The sequence below is a fragment of the Haemaphysalis longicornis genome, unplaced genomic scaffold, assembly GCF_048455015.1.
Source record: "Haemaphysalis longicornis isolate Haplotype H1 unplaced genomic scaffold, Haemaphysalis longicornis Haplotype H1 scaffold_74, whole genome shotgun sequence".
NCBI lineage: Eukaryota > Metazoa > Arthropoda > Arachnida > Ixodida > Ixodidae > Haemaphysalis > Haemaphysalis longicornis.
The window spans coordinates 411,905-431,362 of record NW_027526431.1 but is presented as its reverse complement, the minus strand read 5'-3'; the positions used below and the strand labels follow the sequence as shown (position 1 = coordinate 431,362).

Here is a 19,458-nt window from a genome sequence, read left to right as displayed (position 1 = left end):
AATGAACGCGAAGGTGCACCACAACAGGCCCGAAACAACCGTCGTTAAAGCTGGCTATAAAACCGTCCCGGCGACGCTTCAGCCGCCGTGAGCAGGCACCTGAGAGCGGGGAACGCTAGGCCGCGCCATCTACATTGTGCTCTCCGCCTTACGTGCACCGGATTCACAAGGACATTCTGGAGTACTACGTGGATCCGGTGAATTAAACTTTCAAATTAGAACGTGGACGTAGGCCCTGCGGAAAATAAAGTTTGTTCTCTCTCTCTCTCTCCAGCTGCGTTAGGGGTTTCTTGTCGCGCACGCCACGAAGGAGCCATTGGCCGGTAGAGGTATAAAGCTTTGATTTAACACAGGTTCTTCGTCCATTCGGCGGAACAAAATTGTGGCACCCGAATGGTGGCCTAACAGCAGTAGTTGTGTGACGGACAGAACTTTGACGAACGTCGTATCAATAAAATACACGCACGAATAAAATGATTGTACAAGAATGTTAGAGTTTATTGGTATATTACCAGCCTTACAGGTTACACGAGTAATCACAGGTTCCGTAGACTCAGGAATGAATTGAGCAAGCTACTCAATACCACATAAAACAGCGTGCCACAAGAATGTTTGTGATGGACGTTTCCCAAGTTTTATTGTTATAAATATAAAGCACGCAATTATTGCAGACAGTATATACAGGGCGGGTTAGCTAAGCCAAGTTTAAGTTAAGCTTTCCTTATTCACAATCAAGACTCAGTGCTCGCGGCTGCGTCAACTGGCTCATGTTGCAAGGCCAGTGCCAGGGAAAAGCATAATTGCTCCCGCCATTATGAAATCCAGCGAAATTGTGTCAAGTGCACTACATTTTCAAAACCCTATTTTATTACTTTACTATAAATATACACATGTTCAAATACCTTAGTGTAAAGCTATGCTTCCTCTAAGATATTGGATGTAAAGGGTATTGTTTCTTCTGGACATGAAAAACCTTTAGCAGCCACACAGCCGATAACAAAGCATTGACGGCTGCCATTGTGTGAAGGAGCCCACTGTACGATCCAAGCTTGTCTCTGAAGACTCCTGCGAATGCAGATAAATGAAAAAGACGTTGCACTAATATATTCAATTAGGCCTATTCAATTTCAATGAGTTAGCTAACATTTACTAACAGCCGTTTGTCACATCGTAAAGCTTATAGCCTTATGAAACAAGATATGTAAGTTGTTTTATGTTCAGTGTTGACCTGCAAATGTTGAGGAAGGTGTGTTTTTTCTTCCTCTTTCTCGAAAACGTAACCTCTATTTAGTGCCAAATAATTATACACTAGCGCACTCAGTCAACTTGATTAACGCGATTGAGTTATTTTCTGCACTTTGGAGCATACACAAATAGGGAACAAAGAATTAGCCAACAAACAAAGCTCTCCAAGGTTGAAATCCGGTGCTTCACTTAAGGTTTTGTGGGTGCATTTTGCGCTGATTTGCTCTTACGCCCACAGAATGTTGTATTATAGTGACGAGATATTCCGTTTTTTCAGAAGTGTATATTAGTACAATCATATACTAAGACAGTGGGTAAATGTCTTACCGACTAGCGCTGGTCGAAGCATTGACAGCATTCCAACGCAGAACGACAAGCTTCCTAATATGATCGGCAATTTCTGAATGCCGAAATCCTTCACCAAAGCCGGTGTCTGGAGAGCTATTCTTGACCCACAGGTTGTACCCATGAGAATTGAGGCAAGAAGCATAGCATACTGTGCCGTAAACCACGCGAGAAGCTCAAATGCTAACACTTCGATTAAAAACCCCAACAGCATGACTGATTCCAGTGATATAATCTTAGAATCTATAAGAAGTCCTCCCAGTGGTCTAAAAATGATATCTGTCACAGAGAAGGCGTACAGAAGATAAACGCCCTGCGATGGAGATAAGCCTCTGTCGTTTGCTAAGTCAGTTGACATCAGCACAAAGAGACCCATTCCAAGAACGACAACCGCGAAAGACAGGGCATCGACCCAGAAATTCACTGCCAGAAGATGTCTCGCAACATCAAAAGCCGTCTTTTTCGCCTGCTGTTTCATTCCAGGATTACATGAATTGGCGGAAACGTCACCTTTTTGCTTTTTGGTATCAGCATGCACCTCTGGTTCTTCCTTCGTGTTCTTTAATGTAGGTAGCTCTATTCCAACGCTATCCTTCCCCAAGACACAAAGCTCCGTTGCTTGCGGAGTAAACTGATGGACTGCGCGATCAACGTCATCCTTCTCCAACCCGCATAGCTCCATTGTTTGTTGAGTAGACTCATGGACTGCGCGTTCAACGTCGCCCTTCCCCAAGGCGCAAAGCTCCGCTGTTTGCTGAGTAGGCTGATGGAATGTACGTTCTTCATCTGCAGTCTGTTTGTCAACAATACCTGCTGCTTTCCTATTTGCAATCACCGATTTAGTTATCCATGGTGGGCTCCTAACAGCCATTGCGAATGGAAAGGCATTCATAAGAATTCCTCCATAAAGCAGTAACGATCCCCGGGTACCATAGCTAGCACGAAACCACTCGACTACGGATGCAAGAACAATGTCGAGTCCGGCAACTGCTGAGATTAAACTGCAGGCCGTCGTCCTCCGCTTTTCAAAGTGTTGTGCAACTAAGATGTTCACACCGACGAATAGGCCACACCGAGTGACACCTGCAATGATAAAAAACATGTCTTAGCTGCAAACTTTCCAAGTAACAAAGAATCTGCATTGATGTACACTATTATGTTGCGACATCCTATGCGCGGCGATAAACGTCGGGCAATTATCTACAGTTTCTAAATACTTTCGCAAGACGCCCCCCCCCCCCGTGGCGTTGTGAAGTCAGCTGGTGTGAAGCTGAGAAAGTGCCCACACTAAAGAGGCTCGTCGTACTGGAAGGCTTGTGCGGGCGAGACTGCAAGTAGCATGGTGGGAGGCGGCAACGTGCGTTCAAAAAGCTGATACAAAAAATAATTTTGTGGGTTTTACAATTTACTATACATAGGATAGGTACGCAAACTTTAAACTCTGCGAACAATTACTGGCCAGGTAACGTATCAGGCCTACCAGCGGCTTCGTAAGAAAACCGAATGTGAGCGAAACTGGCGAAAGGCTATATTGAGGGAGTGTTTGTGTGCGCACTGACCTTAGATGCCGTAATGCTTTTTCACGACTATTCTTGTTTGTAAAAAAAGTCGCAGAGGACATCTATGTATAGGTGTTAAGATGTAAGACACGATAACATTGCCTCGTCGTCAAGGGGGAGCTTCGGACGGAGCTGCGGCTTTTGCCATTCATGCTGTCTGAGCGCTGACTTGACGCTGAACTTAACGCTGAACATAAACGCTGAACGCTGAACCTAACGAAACTAGGAACGACAGCCTTATGTGGCAGAAGCAGCTTCACTGCGCATAGGCGGCAATTGACGGAACCGAGTATCCTTTCTGTCTTCTGCGCAGCAGTCGCTAAGCCTACTGTCACGCCTTCTAGTTTCCACATTCGGTTTTAAGCAACCACGACCGAATACAGCTTGAGGCGCGAATTGTCTTTTGCGTGCGCAGACATACTTCCCGGTTGACTGAGAGTTTTAGCTGATCGTTTTCGATGGTGCGCTCCGGTATCGGCGGTACGCTCGCCGTAAACGGAGCCAACGCCGTTTGCGGTTAAGCGCGCCACGCATGCGCAGTGGCATAGCCGGGTGGAAGGTGGCTATCCGTGTCGGCGATGCGTTTTTTGAGGGCAGACACTAAAATGTTGGAATCTGGGCGACGAAGGTCAATTGGTTTGTTGCCACTCAGTTGCACGAACTGCCACTTGGGAAGTACTCGCTGCGGTAGGGCTGGTAGCATGAGGGACTGCGTAAGATATTAATGCTCGCGCAGAATCACACAGTGCAGTATTCAATTTCTGAGCTTCGCGACGTTGGTGAACAAGTTCATCCAATGGGTTCAGTTGGGCTTGTTCCTGGAGAGCAACTATGGGGATGATGCGTAGAAGCGCCGTAATTGCTCTCATAGCCTCTCTGTTAATCTCTTCCAGTAGATCCCACTGGGTTGCCGTGAAATGCTGGAACTGAGCGGAGTACACCCAGCGCGTTCTAAACCTGCTCTCACTATTTGTCACGCCCCGTGTGAGCTGGCTCCACCAGGTTTGGGAGCAATACGGCGTACTAGTGACAGCGTTTGAACAGCTTCGTGTATAGCCTAAACCATCCAAGCAGTCGCCGTTCCGACTGGTGTATCAACAATCTCAGGACTTCGATAGCTGGGCTCTCCTACAATGGTTGCCCAGCCAGATGAAGGCGGATGGGACAAGCAGCAAGCTTTCGGTGGCCCCAGCGGTTGGCAACGGGTGTGTATGTTGTTTTACTCGTTGATAGCTGAAGGCCCACCGAAGAGGCAAAAGCTGCGGTGACATCCAGGGCTGACTGCAGGAAACTCGCTTGAGTTTCCAGGTCATGGTGAGTGCTCCGCACGGTGATGTCATCGCCGTAAATGGGATACTTAAGATCCAGTACATCATGAAGGCGTCATGCCAGTGGTATGAAGGCCATAATAAACACGGTCAGAGCCAATACCAATACTTCGGGCACACCACGTGCAAGAACGAAGGAACCAACTGCTTCTCCGTGAAGGCGTATGGCAGATGTCGTGTCTTGAAGGAACGACTGGATGAACTGCCGTGCCCGCATGGGAAGATGGAGCATATCAATTGAGTCCAGGATAGCAGCGGGGCTGATATTGTCATACGCGTTTTGGATGTCCATTGCTAGGTTGGTCCGAACACCATGACTGCGGGTTGACGACAATGTTGATGTTGCCAAAACGCTAAGCCCGTCTTCTGTGCCAAGTTGGGCGAAAGCCGAATTGCGCGGGGTGGTGATACCCATGCTGTTCAAGTCACCACGACAATCGAGTGGCTAGCATTTTCTCTACAGGCTTGCAAACCGTCGCCGTAAGTGATATTGGCCGCAGGTTTTCGAGCACCGTCGCTGGCTTGCCAGCGTTTGGTATAGGAATTACGTGCGCTGCTTTTCAGCTACCAGGGACGACTCCACTAAGCCATACCTCGTTCATTGAATCGAGGAACTGAGCCAGCACATCATTGCTTAAAACTTGAAGGCTCCGTAAAAAATAGAGTCTGGACCAGCCGCAGTTTTCCGCTTAGCACAGTCTATTGCCGCAAGCAATTCCGCCATCGTAAAAGCCGTCCCAATACATATCTATCATTTTCCTTGTTTAGATATTCATACCACGTTATGTATACCTCCTTTGCAATCCTCGAGATGTGCATACCTTGTTATATATATTTTCACTGGTTCTCTACAGGCTTTAAAGAGCAGTAAGCCCTTTTATCACTTCAAATTTAGCATCAACTCACAGAAAAAAAGTTGAGCAACTGAGCTGTGTCCAAGATATTATTGCTTTCACGAAGCTCAAGCGACAAGCGCTGGAGAGATTTTAGTCTTTATTTTAAATTTCACAACTGCCGGCCATGCCTTAAATTCTCGTGGTTACATTCCAAGCAGATAGACTAGGTCCTAGTATAAATTCTTCTTTTTCGGACAAAGATCGCTAGCGACAGTCAGTTGAAGTGTCTTAACAAGCCCCCCGTCTGTAATGTGTCAGCCAGTCTCTGCAACCAGTTTGGCAATGGCGTAACTCGTTTAAACTTTTTTATGAATGTTCTTACACCTGTCTCGCTGCATAAACAGGCATTTCTACAACTTTTCAATTTTTTCGGAGCTGGCTTTTCACATCAAATGGTGGTACACGTAGTGATGATACGTTTGGCAGTGCAGGCTTAAATTATACTCTTTGAACCTTAAAAGAGCCTCTTTACAGTCGAGGCAGACCACCTTATCCATGCATTTAACGAATACATAAACGTGTGCCTACCGATCTCGAAAGGCGCAACATTACGAAGGCATTATTTTAGAAAGGCACATGCCACCTAGAAACCACGCCAAAAAAGAATTATAATGATAAAAGCTAACACTAGCAAGTAAATCACACATGGAATACCATATTATTTGTAAAATAACTTCCCGAATTGGTTACAGGCACCTTGAGAAACTAGGAAGGACGCAACAGAAAAACGTGCACCGCTCTGCTCTAGCAATCACTAATAAAAATGAGCGCTGCTATTCTCTGTTCCAAAGGAAGTAAGGAAACTTCACTAGTCAAACTTTGAGGCCAAAACTGGCATGTCGGCCTTCACATAGGAAGGGACTAGGGGAAGTTGTGGTATTACGACGTCATGGCGGGGCCTCATTATACTGCTCCGTGGGCCGCATGCTCCCCGATGGCGTAAGGTTGCCACCCCTGGCCTATTTCAGAATTTAATGAAGAAATAGGCCACTGCTACCTGCCCTTTTGCTTTTTTTGCAATTTGACGTAACTTCCAGAGAGAGAGAGAGGGAGACAGAGAGACGGAGAGACAAAACTTTTATTGCCACAAGGGCAAATTCGGGGGAGGGGTGGTGACCGAGGGAGGAAGGTCCCCGGTGACTTTGGCAGCCCGGGTGACGATGGCATCTTGCACCGTGGAATCCGAGCTGTTCAACGCCCCCGCCCAGTGATAACCGTCTCGATATGGGGGGGAATGGGTTGTGAGGGCATTGCCAGAGGAGGTGATCCATGGTTTGGACGACCCCACAAGCGGGGCAGTGGGGTAAAGAGTACAGACGGGGGTACATGCGGTGCAGTTGGGAGAGGCAAGGAAGGGTGTATGTTTGCACTAAGCGCCATAGGCATTCGTCGGCGTGAGGGGGCCGTAGTTGGCGGGAGAGGCGGTAATGATACGTAATCTCATGAAAGGAGCCGATCTCGAGCTGACAGGGCTTCATGGAAGTGATCAAAGCTAAGGTCTGCTCGGGAAGTGAACTCTTGAGCGGCCGTTTGCTGCCTAGTTTCCTCCCTCACCCGTGTGGGCTGGGGTTCACACCAGCTCGCTGGGGGAGTCAGGGGGATTTTGAAGAGGGATTTTGAGTGCCCGGGGAGAGATGCAGCCCCGGGCGAAATTTCTACCAGAAACATTCGCTGCTTTTACCTGCCGCGGTAGTACATGTTGCTTGTTTACTTGATCTAATTTATTGTTACAACCCATTCTACCAAACGATTCATTACTTTCGTGGTTAGAAGCATTTATGTCACATCGGGAACAAGGCGTTTATATTGATGACGTAGCTTCCAAATCTGCAGTAGTTCAATCTCGAGTCCCTGAAGGATCCGAGTTAGGGCCACTTTTGCTTCTAGTTTTAATTAACGATATCTCTAGCAACATACCAATAAAATTTAAGATATTTGCCGATGATTGTGTGCTATACCATGAAATCGATTCTGCTAACGATCAAGAACTTTTAAACATGTCACTGAAAAATATACAGGAATAGTGCCTGAGGTGGCAAATGTCTATTAATCTAAAAAAACTGTTTCAATGACTATAACCCGTAAAAAACATCCACTGAATTTTTGATATCATGTCGGTAATTGGTATTTAGACGCAGTGTCCAATTACAAATATTTAGGTGTTGTTTTTACTTCTGATTTACGGTGGAATGAGCATATGACATATATCACAAATAAGGCAATGAAAAAGCTCGGCTATTTAAGACGAACATTGGGAAATTCAACGAAGGAAGTGAAATTACCAGCCGACAAAACATACATTAGACCCGTACTAGAATATGCCGCGCCGGTATGGGACCCGTATGCGCGAACGAACGTCGACAAACTAGAAAGAGTACAGAGAAAAGACGTCAGATTTATTTTTAATTCTTATAGCTGGCGCGTATCCCCATCGAGTCTCCTTCAGGCCGGAAACTTAGAAAAAAAATCACGCCATATCCACGGAATGAAAGATGATAAGTGGGGCGAAGCTCGAGAGGGGGAGATCATAGGTAACCGTAACTCTCCCGTGAAAGTTCGCCCATTACATCATTAAGAAAGACGTAAGACTGTGTGCGTACGTTGTACAAATCAACTTTTATTTTCAGAGTCAATGCTCCCAGGCCCAGACCTGGTGAAAGACCCCGCGCCATCGAGGACTACCCCGCACCTCCACCACAATTTGTCACGTAGGATGGGACACAACGGTAAAGAAAGAGCTTTTATTTAGGGCGAGAGAGAGAGAGAGAAAGGACTTTTATTGGTTATCCTGCACTATCGGTGAGGGGGATCACCACACAGGGTTCCGCCCTCACCGTCGGCTGTTGGTGTTAAAGCCGATCCGGAGACGGGGCCGCGTCCGGCCGGAGGCGTCGGCGCTGGGGGGTCCGACCATTGACGTGATCGGGAAGCCGCCCGCGCTTCTGCCTGGCCAGAGCTGTCTCCAGCTGCTGGATCACCATGAGTTGGAGCTCCCTAGTCGGGGAGTTCATATTTTGCACGACATGTTGTGGTAGTTCCGGTGGGTAACCCCTCACTCTGTGTTCGTCACACCCCCACATTATGTGAGGCAGGTCCGCGCGCACCACACTACACACACAGCACACGTCACTCTGGTAGAGGTCCGGACAGATGTGTCGCGCCAGAGCTGGCGTGAGCGCTGTACCAGTCTGCAGCTGCCGGAGAAACACTCCCTCACTTCTACTCAGAAGCGAATGAGGCTTCGGTGCTTGTCGGCGTTGTTCGCGATACCAGGCAAGGACTTCACCGAAGCTCAATGCCGGGTGCGGTTCGTTTTCCTCGTCGTTGCCTTCCGATCGCAAGAGAGGCGGCGAGGTGACTGCGCGGTGTGCGAGCTCGCGCGCAGTTCTGTCCGCTTCCTCGTTGCGGTTTGGCGTCCTTCCCAGAGTGGTTTCCATGTGCGCCGGGAACCACCTAATGTGGGCCCGCGCCATTCTATTTGTGGGCAGTAGTCCATGGGCGGGTCGCCCAATGATCCCTCTGCTGTAGCCGACAATGGCGGAGCGTGAGTCACTCAATACTGTGATGGCCTTGTCCAACTCACAAGTTAGCGCCAGCGCGATAGCCGCCTCTTCTGCCTGCGTTGCCGTATGAGCGTATACGCTACCGGCTGTGACGCATTTGCCATCGCCGGCCCGTATGACAGAGAGTGCGAAGGTGTGGGGCTTGTTCTTGTACATGGCCGCGTCAACGTAGTATGCCTGGGCGTCATCCTCATACGTTCGGGCCAGTGCTTTGGCCCTTGCTTCCCGTCGCCCCCTTTCATGCTCCGGGTGCATGTTGCGAGGGAGCGGCGGTATGGTCAAGTGCCGGGTCAAGCGGCCAATGTGCCTTTTCTCCACGTTCGGTTGATCTTCTTCAGTGGGAAACTCGTTTGGTGCGGTCATCCCTGCTTTCTGGAGTATTATTCTGCCCGCCTTCGTGGCGTTTAGGCGGACGAGCTGTGCTATGCGCTGTGCCTCTCTGATTTCCTCTACAGTATTGTGCACGCCTAGCCGTGCTAGGGCTTCGTTGCTGGTGCTAGGGAGGAGACCCAGGACCGCCCTGTGCGCCTTACGGACGGCCGCATTGGTTTTCTCCTTTTCATGCTGTAACCATTTGTGGAAAGCTCCGACATAGGCGACGTGACTTATGACGAAGGATTGCACCAATCGAAGCAAGCTGGTCTCTCGCATGCCCTGCTTTTTCGTAGCCACTTGCATAATGAGACGAGTGGCGATGCCCATTTTCGTGATGAGGCGGTCAATGGCTAACGTGTTTCCTTTGCCTGCGTTGATGTGCATGCCCAATACTCGAATGCTGGACACGTGAGGGATGATGCCATTGTCCCCTGTTCGGAGGACGATATTGGCTGCTTCTTCCTCAGCGCTTTTCCTCCAGTGCCCTGGTGGAGGCAGGATCAACAACTCTGATTTCTGGGGGGAACACTGTAGTCCTGTTCCTTGTAAGCATCCCTCTATCCGGTGCACGGCTTCCTGTAACCGGTCTTGGATATGTCCGGTCGCACCATCCGCGACCCACAGCGTCACGTCGTCCGCGTAGATGGTATGCCGGACGTGGGGCAGGTCGGCCAGGCTGTCGGCTACCGGAATCAATTTAAAGAGAAAGGGGGAGATCACCGCTCCCTGCGGTGTTCCCCTACTTCCCAATCTTCTCTCTTCTAGCTGGAGGTGTCCGACATGGAGCTGTGCTGTTCTATCGGTGAGAAAGGCTCGGATGTATTCATAAGAGCGCTTTCCCAGCCCTAGTCTTATGACTTGTGCCAAAATAGCGGAGTGGAGTACATTGTCAAAAGCGCTCTTGACGTCCAGTCCTAAGATCGCCCGGCAATCCTACTTGTGCCCGAACAAGACGAGAGGAAACGAGCAAAGATCCTTGCGTCTCGTTCGATCTCCGAGAACGACTGCCTGCGTTCGTGGCGTGATCTCTTGCGTGATCTCCCCCTCGCTGTGCACGTGCGCTCGCGCCTCCGTTGGCGAACACAGACAAGCTCGCGCTCCCGGTGCCGAGTTTGCGCTGCCGGTTGCAGCCGGTTCTTGCGCGTGCAACGCGGCCCACTGTGCGACATCTCCGAAAGAATGCGGTGGTCACGTACCACGAGACACAAGGGATGGACAGACCCATGAATTAAGAAGCTTCGCCCCTAACATTAGAAACGCGACGTCACCGGGACAGCCTAAAGTTGTTCTATTTATTATACCATGATATACTTGGCAGAGACAAAGCAAGCTACCTCACAATGGCCGATCTCCGCCCGATGCGTTCATATCCCACGAAAAAAGTTGGATTTTTCATGTCGCACAGACGTATTTCAACATTCCTTCTTTCCTCAAACAGTCGCTAGTTGGAATTTCCTACCTCAGAGTACTGTCGAATGCCCTACTGTGGATATATTCATGAAAAACCTCTCTATTTAAGTAGCTGTCTCATTGTTCACGTCTATCGTCTTCCTTAAGGGTATATTTAATATTGCAGTGTGCTAATCGCTGCTTCTGACTTTCATGTTCTCTGTGCCGTAGTGGTTTCTTGTCTGTGAACGGTGCCATTCAAAACAGTTGTGCGCGTACGTATCGTGTTCTCTCTTGTGTAAACATTGTGCCGTTTTTTTTCTTTCTCTCTTTTTTCCTCAGCTATGTGTAAACGTTTTTCTCCGACTACATTTTCCTTTTTTTAAGTTATTCCTTGTATAGCAATTTTTGTCATCGTGCCATGTTTTCTAATTGCAAATAATTGTTATCGGCTCACTCTTCTGCAGTGGCGCGTTAAGTGTCATGCGCGTAACATTACTGTGCAGGCATGCGCTTTCTCTGTTGTGTTTTCTTTTGTTTTCTTTTGTTCTATGACAAATGTTGTGAATGAGTGTCGTGTTATTTCTTCTGTGTTGTATTAATATGTACCCAGTTAACTATTGCATCCTTCTGAATGTAAACATATAACCCCACCCTTCCCAAGGCGTGGCTCTCAAGCTGGCAGTATTCAACGAATAAACAACAAATAAATAAATAAATAAATAAATTGTTTTTTGTAATTCATCGAGGGTCCCGTTACAGTTTTTAACATTGGGACCATAGTCTGTATAATACTATCAGTGTACAACTTCTTTGGAATGAATAATAAACTGAAACTGAAATATCAGCTTCACTAAGCGACTGCGCACTGGCGAAAAGGAACTCCCTGGATAAATGTATTCGAACGGCAACTTTCCATCGACATGGAAGCAAAAAAGCATTGGGGGTTGTAGCGCTCGCGGACGCTGTATACAAAAATAGCTTTCCGCCCCTTGTGAACTTCATGAGCAGAAAGCAGTCAAACGTAAATAATAGTCCGCAGGGCAGGTGTCTCGACAGCTTTACATTATAGTATGTATTTTTCTGCTGCACTGGAAGAAATATCCTAAGCGGAACCTGAAGGTACCTGAAAGGCCTCTAATAAAGTAGCATGCGCGATTCGGCTGTGTGAATTGTTTTGTTTTGACGCACGTAGAAACACTTAAAAGGGGTACCGACAGAGAATTTTGAAGGCGAGATAACTTCGGAGATAGATTGGTGTGAACACACATACATCATATGCAAAACATCAGCGGCCAATACAGATTAAAATATATTTAAAATCAATTTTAAAGTGTGCGAAATGCAAAGAGCAGCCAGCAGAGGACATTGCGCAATCGAAATCCCCTGGATATTTTGTAAATAAACAACATCCAAACACGTCACGAGTTTGTGTTTGGCACGTCCGCACTGCCGGCGTTTTCCGCCGGCTCGCCGCTCCAATCGGAGAACTGGGAGGGCGGAGCTTCTGCTCTCGAGAACGAACGACCCGATCGTTGTCTGCGTAAGCGTTGTGATTTCGTCGGCACTCTATTGTTGTTACTTTTTTATTTAGATTGGTAGGGAAAATGCGCCGGAGACACGGAAAGCCCACTGAGCGAGGCGCACGGTCGCTGTGCAGACGGCGGCCACGTCCACGAAGTGGCGCAGGCCGGCGCTGGCAGCTCGAGTGATAGCATGTTACCGCTGCACGAAATTAGCCTCAGGTACCAACCATGGCAGCTTAAATGAGAAAGGAGTTAATGATGCGATGGTGGGTTGCATTAAAAATTGTCCTCTGCACCGCTTACGAGAGCGGCAATCGAATATCTGCCGCAGTGCTAAGCCGAACACATCTGTAGGCGGACCTGTAGGAAGACCGGCCGGCTGCTCCTAGCGCGCGTCCTGCCAACCACTGTCTCGAGCGTCGCACGTCGTTCTCTAGCCGCGGCAGCATTTGCACTCGCAGCGCCTGCGTCACGTCCACGGTCAGATTTTATTAAGCGCTTCTGGAGATAAGTACATGGGGTCATTCGCAGAAACTGCCGGCGACGCGGATTCCACAGTGCTACGGCAGCTCTGCTCTGTGATATCCCTCCGACAGTCACATGGTCTGCTTTGTTCCCAAATAATCCATCGTTTCGCGGCACCCGCCAAAATCGAAACTGCGACTGGCCGCATTGAAAATGCTTATAGTTAAACAACCGTCTCACGCTGAAACAAATGAGGTTTCTACAGGGGATAAGTAGGTCACTAGCTACTTATCGCAACAAAAAAAAAACAAGATGCAAAATTTTTGTGTCAATGCCCCTGTAAGAAAAACTGTCCGGCCGCGCGTTGCCTTGTTATACAAGCGGTCGCGACCCTCTTTTCGCTTTGGGTTTAAGTAATCTTTCTATAAATATTTGAAGAAGACAGCTAGAGAGCTTTTTCGGAAACGGGATTGTCAAATGTTAATTCAGAGGATACTCTCCAGGATATTCAAGGATATTCAGCGGAGACTATCAGCACCTGTTCATGCCATGGGCGTGACAGTCCACCAGATTAGGGTTACATGAAGCAAGACTTGAGTCAGAAAACAAAAATACTTATTTTGAACCTGAAGTTTAAAAACAACTTATGCGCTTATATGCAAGCGTTGCATTTCATACTGAAGTAAGATGGCAGGTTGGCCATGTTGGTGCCGATTCAGATTGACGGTGAAAGAACAGCCAAGAAACGCAGGGATAAAAAGGAGAGGGGGCGATGCAGAGTGCTGACGCGGGGACGACGTCAGAGCTGTGACGTCAGCACTGTGCAAGGGACGACGTCAGGGGACGACGTGTGCAGGGGACGATGTCAGCGCTGTGCGTCGTCCCCTCTTCTTTTGACACTGTATTTCTTGCGCTGTTTTTTCACCATGCATTCCATAGCATTACCGTTTCAGCAATCTACCTCGGCAAGGAACACGCAATCTATGCATTTCACATAACAATTTTGTGTCATTACAGGTGTGCCGATAGAACGGTTTCTTACCGTGAATAACGCCAAGAAAAATGTCAAGGAAGTAGACACTTTTGGCGAAGTAGCACAGGCTGACAGAAACGCCAGTGATTGAAGAGCAACACAGCAGCACTGTTCTGCAGGAATATCGCCGACACAGAAGGCCCACGAGGGGTCCTGCGAAAAGTCGCACGCTTTTGGAAACAGACAAACTATCTACCGAAGTTGCACAATTCCAACGCTGACATTTTTCCCCCTGAAACTAGCCCTCCAATTTGTGTGCCCGTTACAGTCGGGCTGAAAACCGTAATCGGCATCAAAGCGGCTAACAGCTGTGCAATGAATACGATGTCCTCCAAAAATCCAACTCAGTATAATACAGAACAATGCATCAACATCACGTGAGTAAATTTGGCTGCACCGATTTCACAATCGGCATGCCTGAGCCAGCTGTTGCACATAGTTCTTAAGTTTCAATTAGATTCTCGGTTAAGTCGTTGTGACTCCGAAGAGGTACAGCGATAAAGTGTCCATCAAGCGCAAGGTAGTTTTACTTGGCGACAGGGAGGTAAACCGAGGACCATCATGCTCACTGGTCGCCCCGGACACGGAAGTGCGTGACTGACGTACACAATGCGCAGCCATATCTTTATGCAAAGCTTCACCAGTCATGATCACGGACGTTTTCAAGAACTTGAAGATCCGCGTGTGGAATTTATAAATTACCAGAGAATGAACGAACGGCCCTTCAGATATAAAAGTACTAAGTAAAGGCCCTTGACATCGCAGAAATTCGCAATGTTGCTTGCTTTGGTTTCAATGCCACCGAGAGCAGGATGATGAAGTTTAAGAAGCACAAGGCTTTTCGCTGCAACAGTTGCGTGCGCCAAATATGACGTTTTCTGACACGTACAGGGCCGTCCACTGTAGGTGCGACCACGGCGCAGAGTGGCCTCGCTCCGCGGAACACCAGAGCCCAGGCCGCGGCCGCGTATCGAAGCTAAGTGGCGCAGGAGCATAGGGGCTTGGAGGCGGAGCTTCGTGTCGTGTGCTAGCGCGGGAGCGCGCCGTTCTTGCTTTTCTGGGAAGCAAGCATGCTTGTAGTGTCTCGCTCGGCATGTTTGTAGCGTCTTCGAGCGCCGCGACCGCGTTGCGGGATAGCGCACTTCTCTTATTGCGCCGCGTTCTGTAGTTTCTGCGTACGACAATGCAGCGCTTCCTCTTTTCAGGTACGCGGTCACAGTTAAATGCATGTATTGTTGAAGGCATTTCCGGAATGGGTTGTCTGGGGTTAGAGGGTTTAACGCCGCAAAACAACTCTTGCTACGAAGACGCTGTAGAGAAGGGCTCCGGATAACCACCTGAATCTGTTTACCGTGCACTGATACCGTGCAGCAAACGCGCGTTCATCCATTCCGCCTCTTTCGAAAAGCGACGCCTTCTACCGGAATCGAAAATTCGTCTCCCGACCCAGTATATCCAAACACCCTAACCGCTGAGCCACCGTTGCGGGCCAGGTCTATTCGTGGCGGGTTTCTCAGGACTTACCGCCCCCTAAAAGTGGAGAGGGCCAAGGAAGAAACCTTTATTTTCTGCGTGTGCTCTCTAAAGCAAATGCCCATATAACCTGATATGCCGTCCGGTCCGTTGTTTTAGCAGCGCAGCTGTTCTTAGTTGTCGTAAGTTCGGCGTTGCAGAACAAAATACCAAGGAATTGCGAGCGCTCGTGGCCGCGTGCCTCACGGTAACCGCCGAGCAGCGGATTCAGAAAAAATAAGAAAAACTGTAAAAAACCACGAAGAGTAAGAACATGTCAGCACGTGCATTGCGGAGACTGCCGAGTCCCCGGATTGTGCAGCGGCTTTAGCAAAAGAAAAAAAAAAAAACTCCAGCGCTGTCGTCAAACGCTACCGCGCATCTACCTCCAGCCTCCAGCGCTGGAGGTAGATGCGCGGCAAATGGAAAACCTCCAGCGCTAATGCTACAGTTCTAATGGTAAAGATGAAAAGACCCCCCGCTTGGGAGAGGTCACCCCAACGGCCACATTCTCTGAACGCCATTATGGATAATTGCAGACGTGGCTACGAGTGTGCGAATGCTTCTCGCGACGCCTCGCAGATCCCGCCACCACTGCCTGGAGTCGATGACGAAGAGCTGGTGAAAGGATACCATGCTGAGGATGACTTTCCATCCTCCACTCTCCGCAAAAAAGACGACGACTTCTTTGATGCATATTGCGACGATTACTGGCATCGCAACTATGCAAATAAGGATTAATATTTAAACTTAACGGTACCCGGCAATGCTCACCTACAACCGTTTCGCCATTCAAGTCTTCCCTAAATTATTTTTGATAGGAGTGTCGTATGCTAACTATAGTTTGAAGACGCTCGCAGATCGCTCGATGCGTATTCGAATGTGGCCAAGGAACTCATGGAAATCGTCAACCAATATCGCAAATAGGAAAAGAAATTCATTCAGTCCACAATGCAAGTGCTTGTTTATATGCAAGGCATTGTTTGCAATATTAAGCACGTTGAAAGCTTATTGAGCATATCCGTGATTTTTCAGTTTGGGGCGTTTGGCTACAGGCAGTGTCCATTCAGTCCACAATGCAAGTGCTTGTTTATATGCAGGGCATTGTTTGAAATATTAAGCACGTTGAAAGCTTATTGTGCATATTCGTGATTTTTCAATTTGGGGCGTTTGGCTACAGGCAGTGTGTGTGAGGATGGTAAAGAAAAGAATGCAGAACTTTTTGGACCTCAAGAGCGGAGAAGCTGTATCACAATTGTGTAGCTGGAACTGCTGACCACAGCTTCATTACTCACGTAGGCCTATTGCGATGAAGTGCGGGTCGTACCAGAAAGAAGAATACGTAGCAGGTGGCAACAAAGGGAGCACCCGCTGTCTCGCAATAACCAGCCAGGTAAGCAGCGCAAGCAATGGTATATCCATTATAATGTAGCAGACAAGAGTGGAACCAGTCCACGACTCAGCCGGACAGTAGGGCGATTGTGCCGGGTGCGTGTCCCGCTGGCTGGGAGACTGCTTGAACGATCTCGACGATGCGTGATATTCATATACAGGGTGTCCCAGCTATCATGCACCAAGATTAAAAAAAACGAATAATTGCATAACTCGAAGAAAACCTACTGCATAATGTTTGCAGTACTGTGCAGAAGAGGGCAGCATTTTTTTCTGTTATACAACTTAAATAATTAATTGAAACTAATTATCTAACTGGAGAACTACTCTCCTAATCACTAAAGTGTCAATTAGGCGCTTATAGGTACCCACGACGGGCATGTAACCGCAGTTTTTTCAGCGACGAACTAATTGCGTAAACATTTATTCTGACTGATAAAGAAAACCCGCGAAATATGAAAAATACCACGTGATGACACATCCGCACGCATCGTAAAGCAATGCCCTCAAACAGGATTACTCTGAGTTAGCCAGAATGAAATGAACAAAAGAAAGGTAGATGAAATCCCGACCGAGTTTGTGCCTTATCTGCCCACCCGCCCCGCGAATCTTGCTGTTTCTGCTCCTTCCATGCATGCCATTATCAAGGTGATGCGCTGTCTCTTCGGGCGGGTTACAGTCGAAGGAGTTGCTTTCAATCAGCTTATTTGGGGACGCTGCTTTACGAATCGCGCGGAGGCGCCGTCAAGTGGTGATTTCATATTTCGCGGATTTTCTTTTTCAGTCAGAATAAATGAGTACGCAATTTTATCTTTGCTGAAAATAGCGCAGTTAGATGTCCCTCGTGGATACCTACAAGTGCCCCTTTGACACTTCAATGATTAAGACAGTAATTCTCGAGTTAGATAATTATTACAATTATTAGTTAAGTCTCATTAATGAAAACAAATGCTGCCCGCTTCTACACAGTACTGCAAACATTATGCACTCGGTTTTTTATGAGTAACGCCATTGCTCTTTTTTTTAATCTTGGTACATGATAGCTAGGACACCCTGTATATGGAAAAAGCCAACACACCTCGATACCGAAGTCACGAGATCGAAACCCAGTAGCTGTGACCAAAATTCCTCGGAGGCAAAATGCACAGATACCAATGTGCGGCGTAATACCAGTGCACATTAAATAAATCATGCTGGCCGAAATTATATGTAGCCCTCCCCTACAGCTTGTCTTATTAAGCCAAACCGAGCTAGTTCTGAAATGGTTGCAACAATGCATGCATTTAACTGGGATTTCGGACCTTAAAAGAGGAAGGGCTCAGTTGTGGTACGCAGAAACTACGCAACGTGGCGCAGTGAGAGAAGTGCGCTTTCCCGCATCGGGGTCACAGTGCGCTAAGACGCTACAAGCATGCCGAGAGTTAAGCGAGCTTCCCAGCAAAGCAAGAAGGGTGCGCTCCCGCGCTATACTCGGTGACAACTTAATAACGGCACCGGAAGTTGCCGCTGTGCCTTATCACCGTAACCGGATGTTTCTCCGCGCGGTGCTACTAGGGCGTTACTGGGAATATTTCGAACATGGCGTGAGCAGTTCCCGTGGTTTTTTGGACTTAATATGCTTACAAACGACTCCAGTGACGACAAACAAACTGCGTGAGACACGGCAGACGATATTACTCATTCATAGCAAACCCCTTTCAAAATGCGCGCGCACTGACGTCACGGGTCCGGCGCTTTGGCGGAGTGATACACTACATGAGGTGGTGCCGTTCTTGAGTTGTAACCGAGTATAACAGACGACACGAAGCTCCGCCTCCAAGCCCCTATGCGTCTGCTACGCTTAGCTTCGATGCGCGGCCGCGACCTGTGCGCTAGCTCTCCGCGGAGCGAGGCCACGCTGCGCCGTGTTCGCAATTAAAGTGGACGGCTCTGTACGTCGTGTCATGTGTTTTACAGCTGCCCGGTAGAATCACCGTCAAATTATTCTTTGGAATTTTTCTACGTAAACGTACCTGTGCGTCACCATCCGTGGTCCTTAGAAACATGCAAATGCGTTAATTCTCCACGAAGGTGAACGAAGGGCAGCATTTTCAATAAAATAGGTGCTTGAACATAAGCTGGGTAGCTAGAACATTATTTTCCAAGCCAATATGCTCACCTGCAAGTTGAACAAGACTGTTGCTGAGAGTGAGCGGCCAGGACGCCCGCTGTCTGGTCACACCGAAAGTCTCCACGATGCCGTAGAAGATCACCCCACTAACACGTACTGTCGACAGGGCCAGAAACAAAATCACGCTGCAGAAAGCGGCAGTTACCCAGCTATTTCGTGAGTCCAGACCAAACACTGGCGCAGGATTTGACGCTACCCGTGTAGCCATCCGCATTGCGACCTGTTGGGTTTCGCCTTAGGTTGTCTGCAAAAATAAGGGATACCTACAACACACTGAACTGTCACCTAAAACGCACTGCACACAAAGGGTTTTTTTAAATCTCCCTGCCTACTTCTCGGCGTCGCATGAAGGAGCACTGCTTGCTCTTTCAGGTCAAACTTTGTAAAAGGAGCACAATGTACAATGAACAGTGAAATTTATTGGCATAATATACACATGAAGCGATTCCAGGAAGGTGGGGGATGAGTCCGCCTCTATATTGCCTTATCTGGGTGTCGAGATAGGTCAGCAGAATTCCTGCCGTCTGAAGGTCTCGAGACATAGGAAAAGAGCAACATTTTAACTGCGTTAAACTGTCTATCATTGTGCACACACAGAGAGATAGTGAGGTTGGAGAGTGTTTGCGTTGGCAACGTGCAGGCATTTGCGGTTCCGCCTCA

General features: G+C 48.2%; 1 protein-coding gene across 1 annotated transcript; it reads right to left on the bottom strand.

Annotated features, from left to right (window-relative positions):
- Positions 1-474: 474 nt before the first annotated feature.
- LOC144148052 (uncharacterized) lies at positions 475-19,171 on the bottom strand. Its single transcript, XM_077679650.1, has 4 exons — positions 18,787-19,171; positions 13,734-13,877; positions 1,573-2,673; positions 475-1,065 (listed from the first exon to the last, which is right to left on the bottom strand). Exons 1-4 carry the CDS (start codon positions 19,010-19,012, stop codon positions 926-928), a joined length of 1,611 nt encoding a protein of 536 aa, XP_077535776.1. The 5' UTR covers positions 19,013-19,171; the 3' UTR covers positions 475-925.
- Between the last annotated feature and the right edge of the window lie 287 nt (positions 19,172-19,458).

What these genes read in the sequence shown, in the direction of transcription:
- LOC144148052 (XM_077679650.1), bottom strand. Translation starts at nt 19,012, where the DNA reads ATGCGGATGGCTACACGGGTAGCGTCAAATCCTGCGCCAGTGTTTGGT. An exon ending in CAGTCTTGTTCAACTTGCAG is followed by an intron (nt 13,878 to 18,786) that starts GTGAGCATATTG and finishes GACTTTTCGCAG; the next exon opens with GACCCCTCGTGGGCCTTCTG. An exon ending in GCTTCGACCAGCGCTAGTCG is followed by an intron (nt 1,066 to 1,572) that starts GTAAGACATTTA and finishes CTGCATTCGCAG; the next exon opens with GAGTCTTCAGAGACAAGCTT.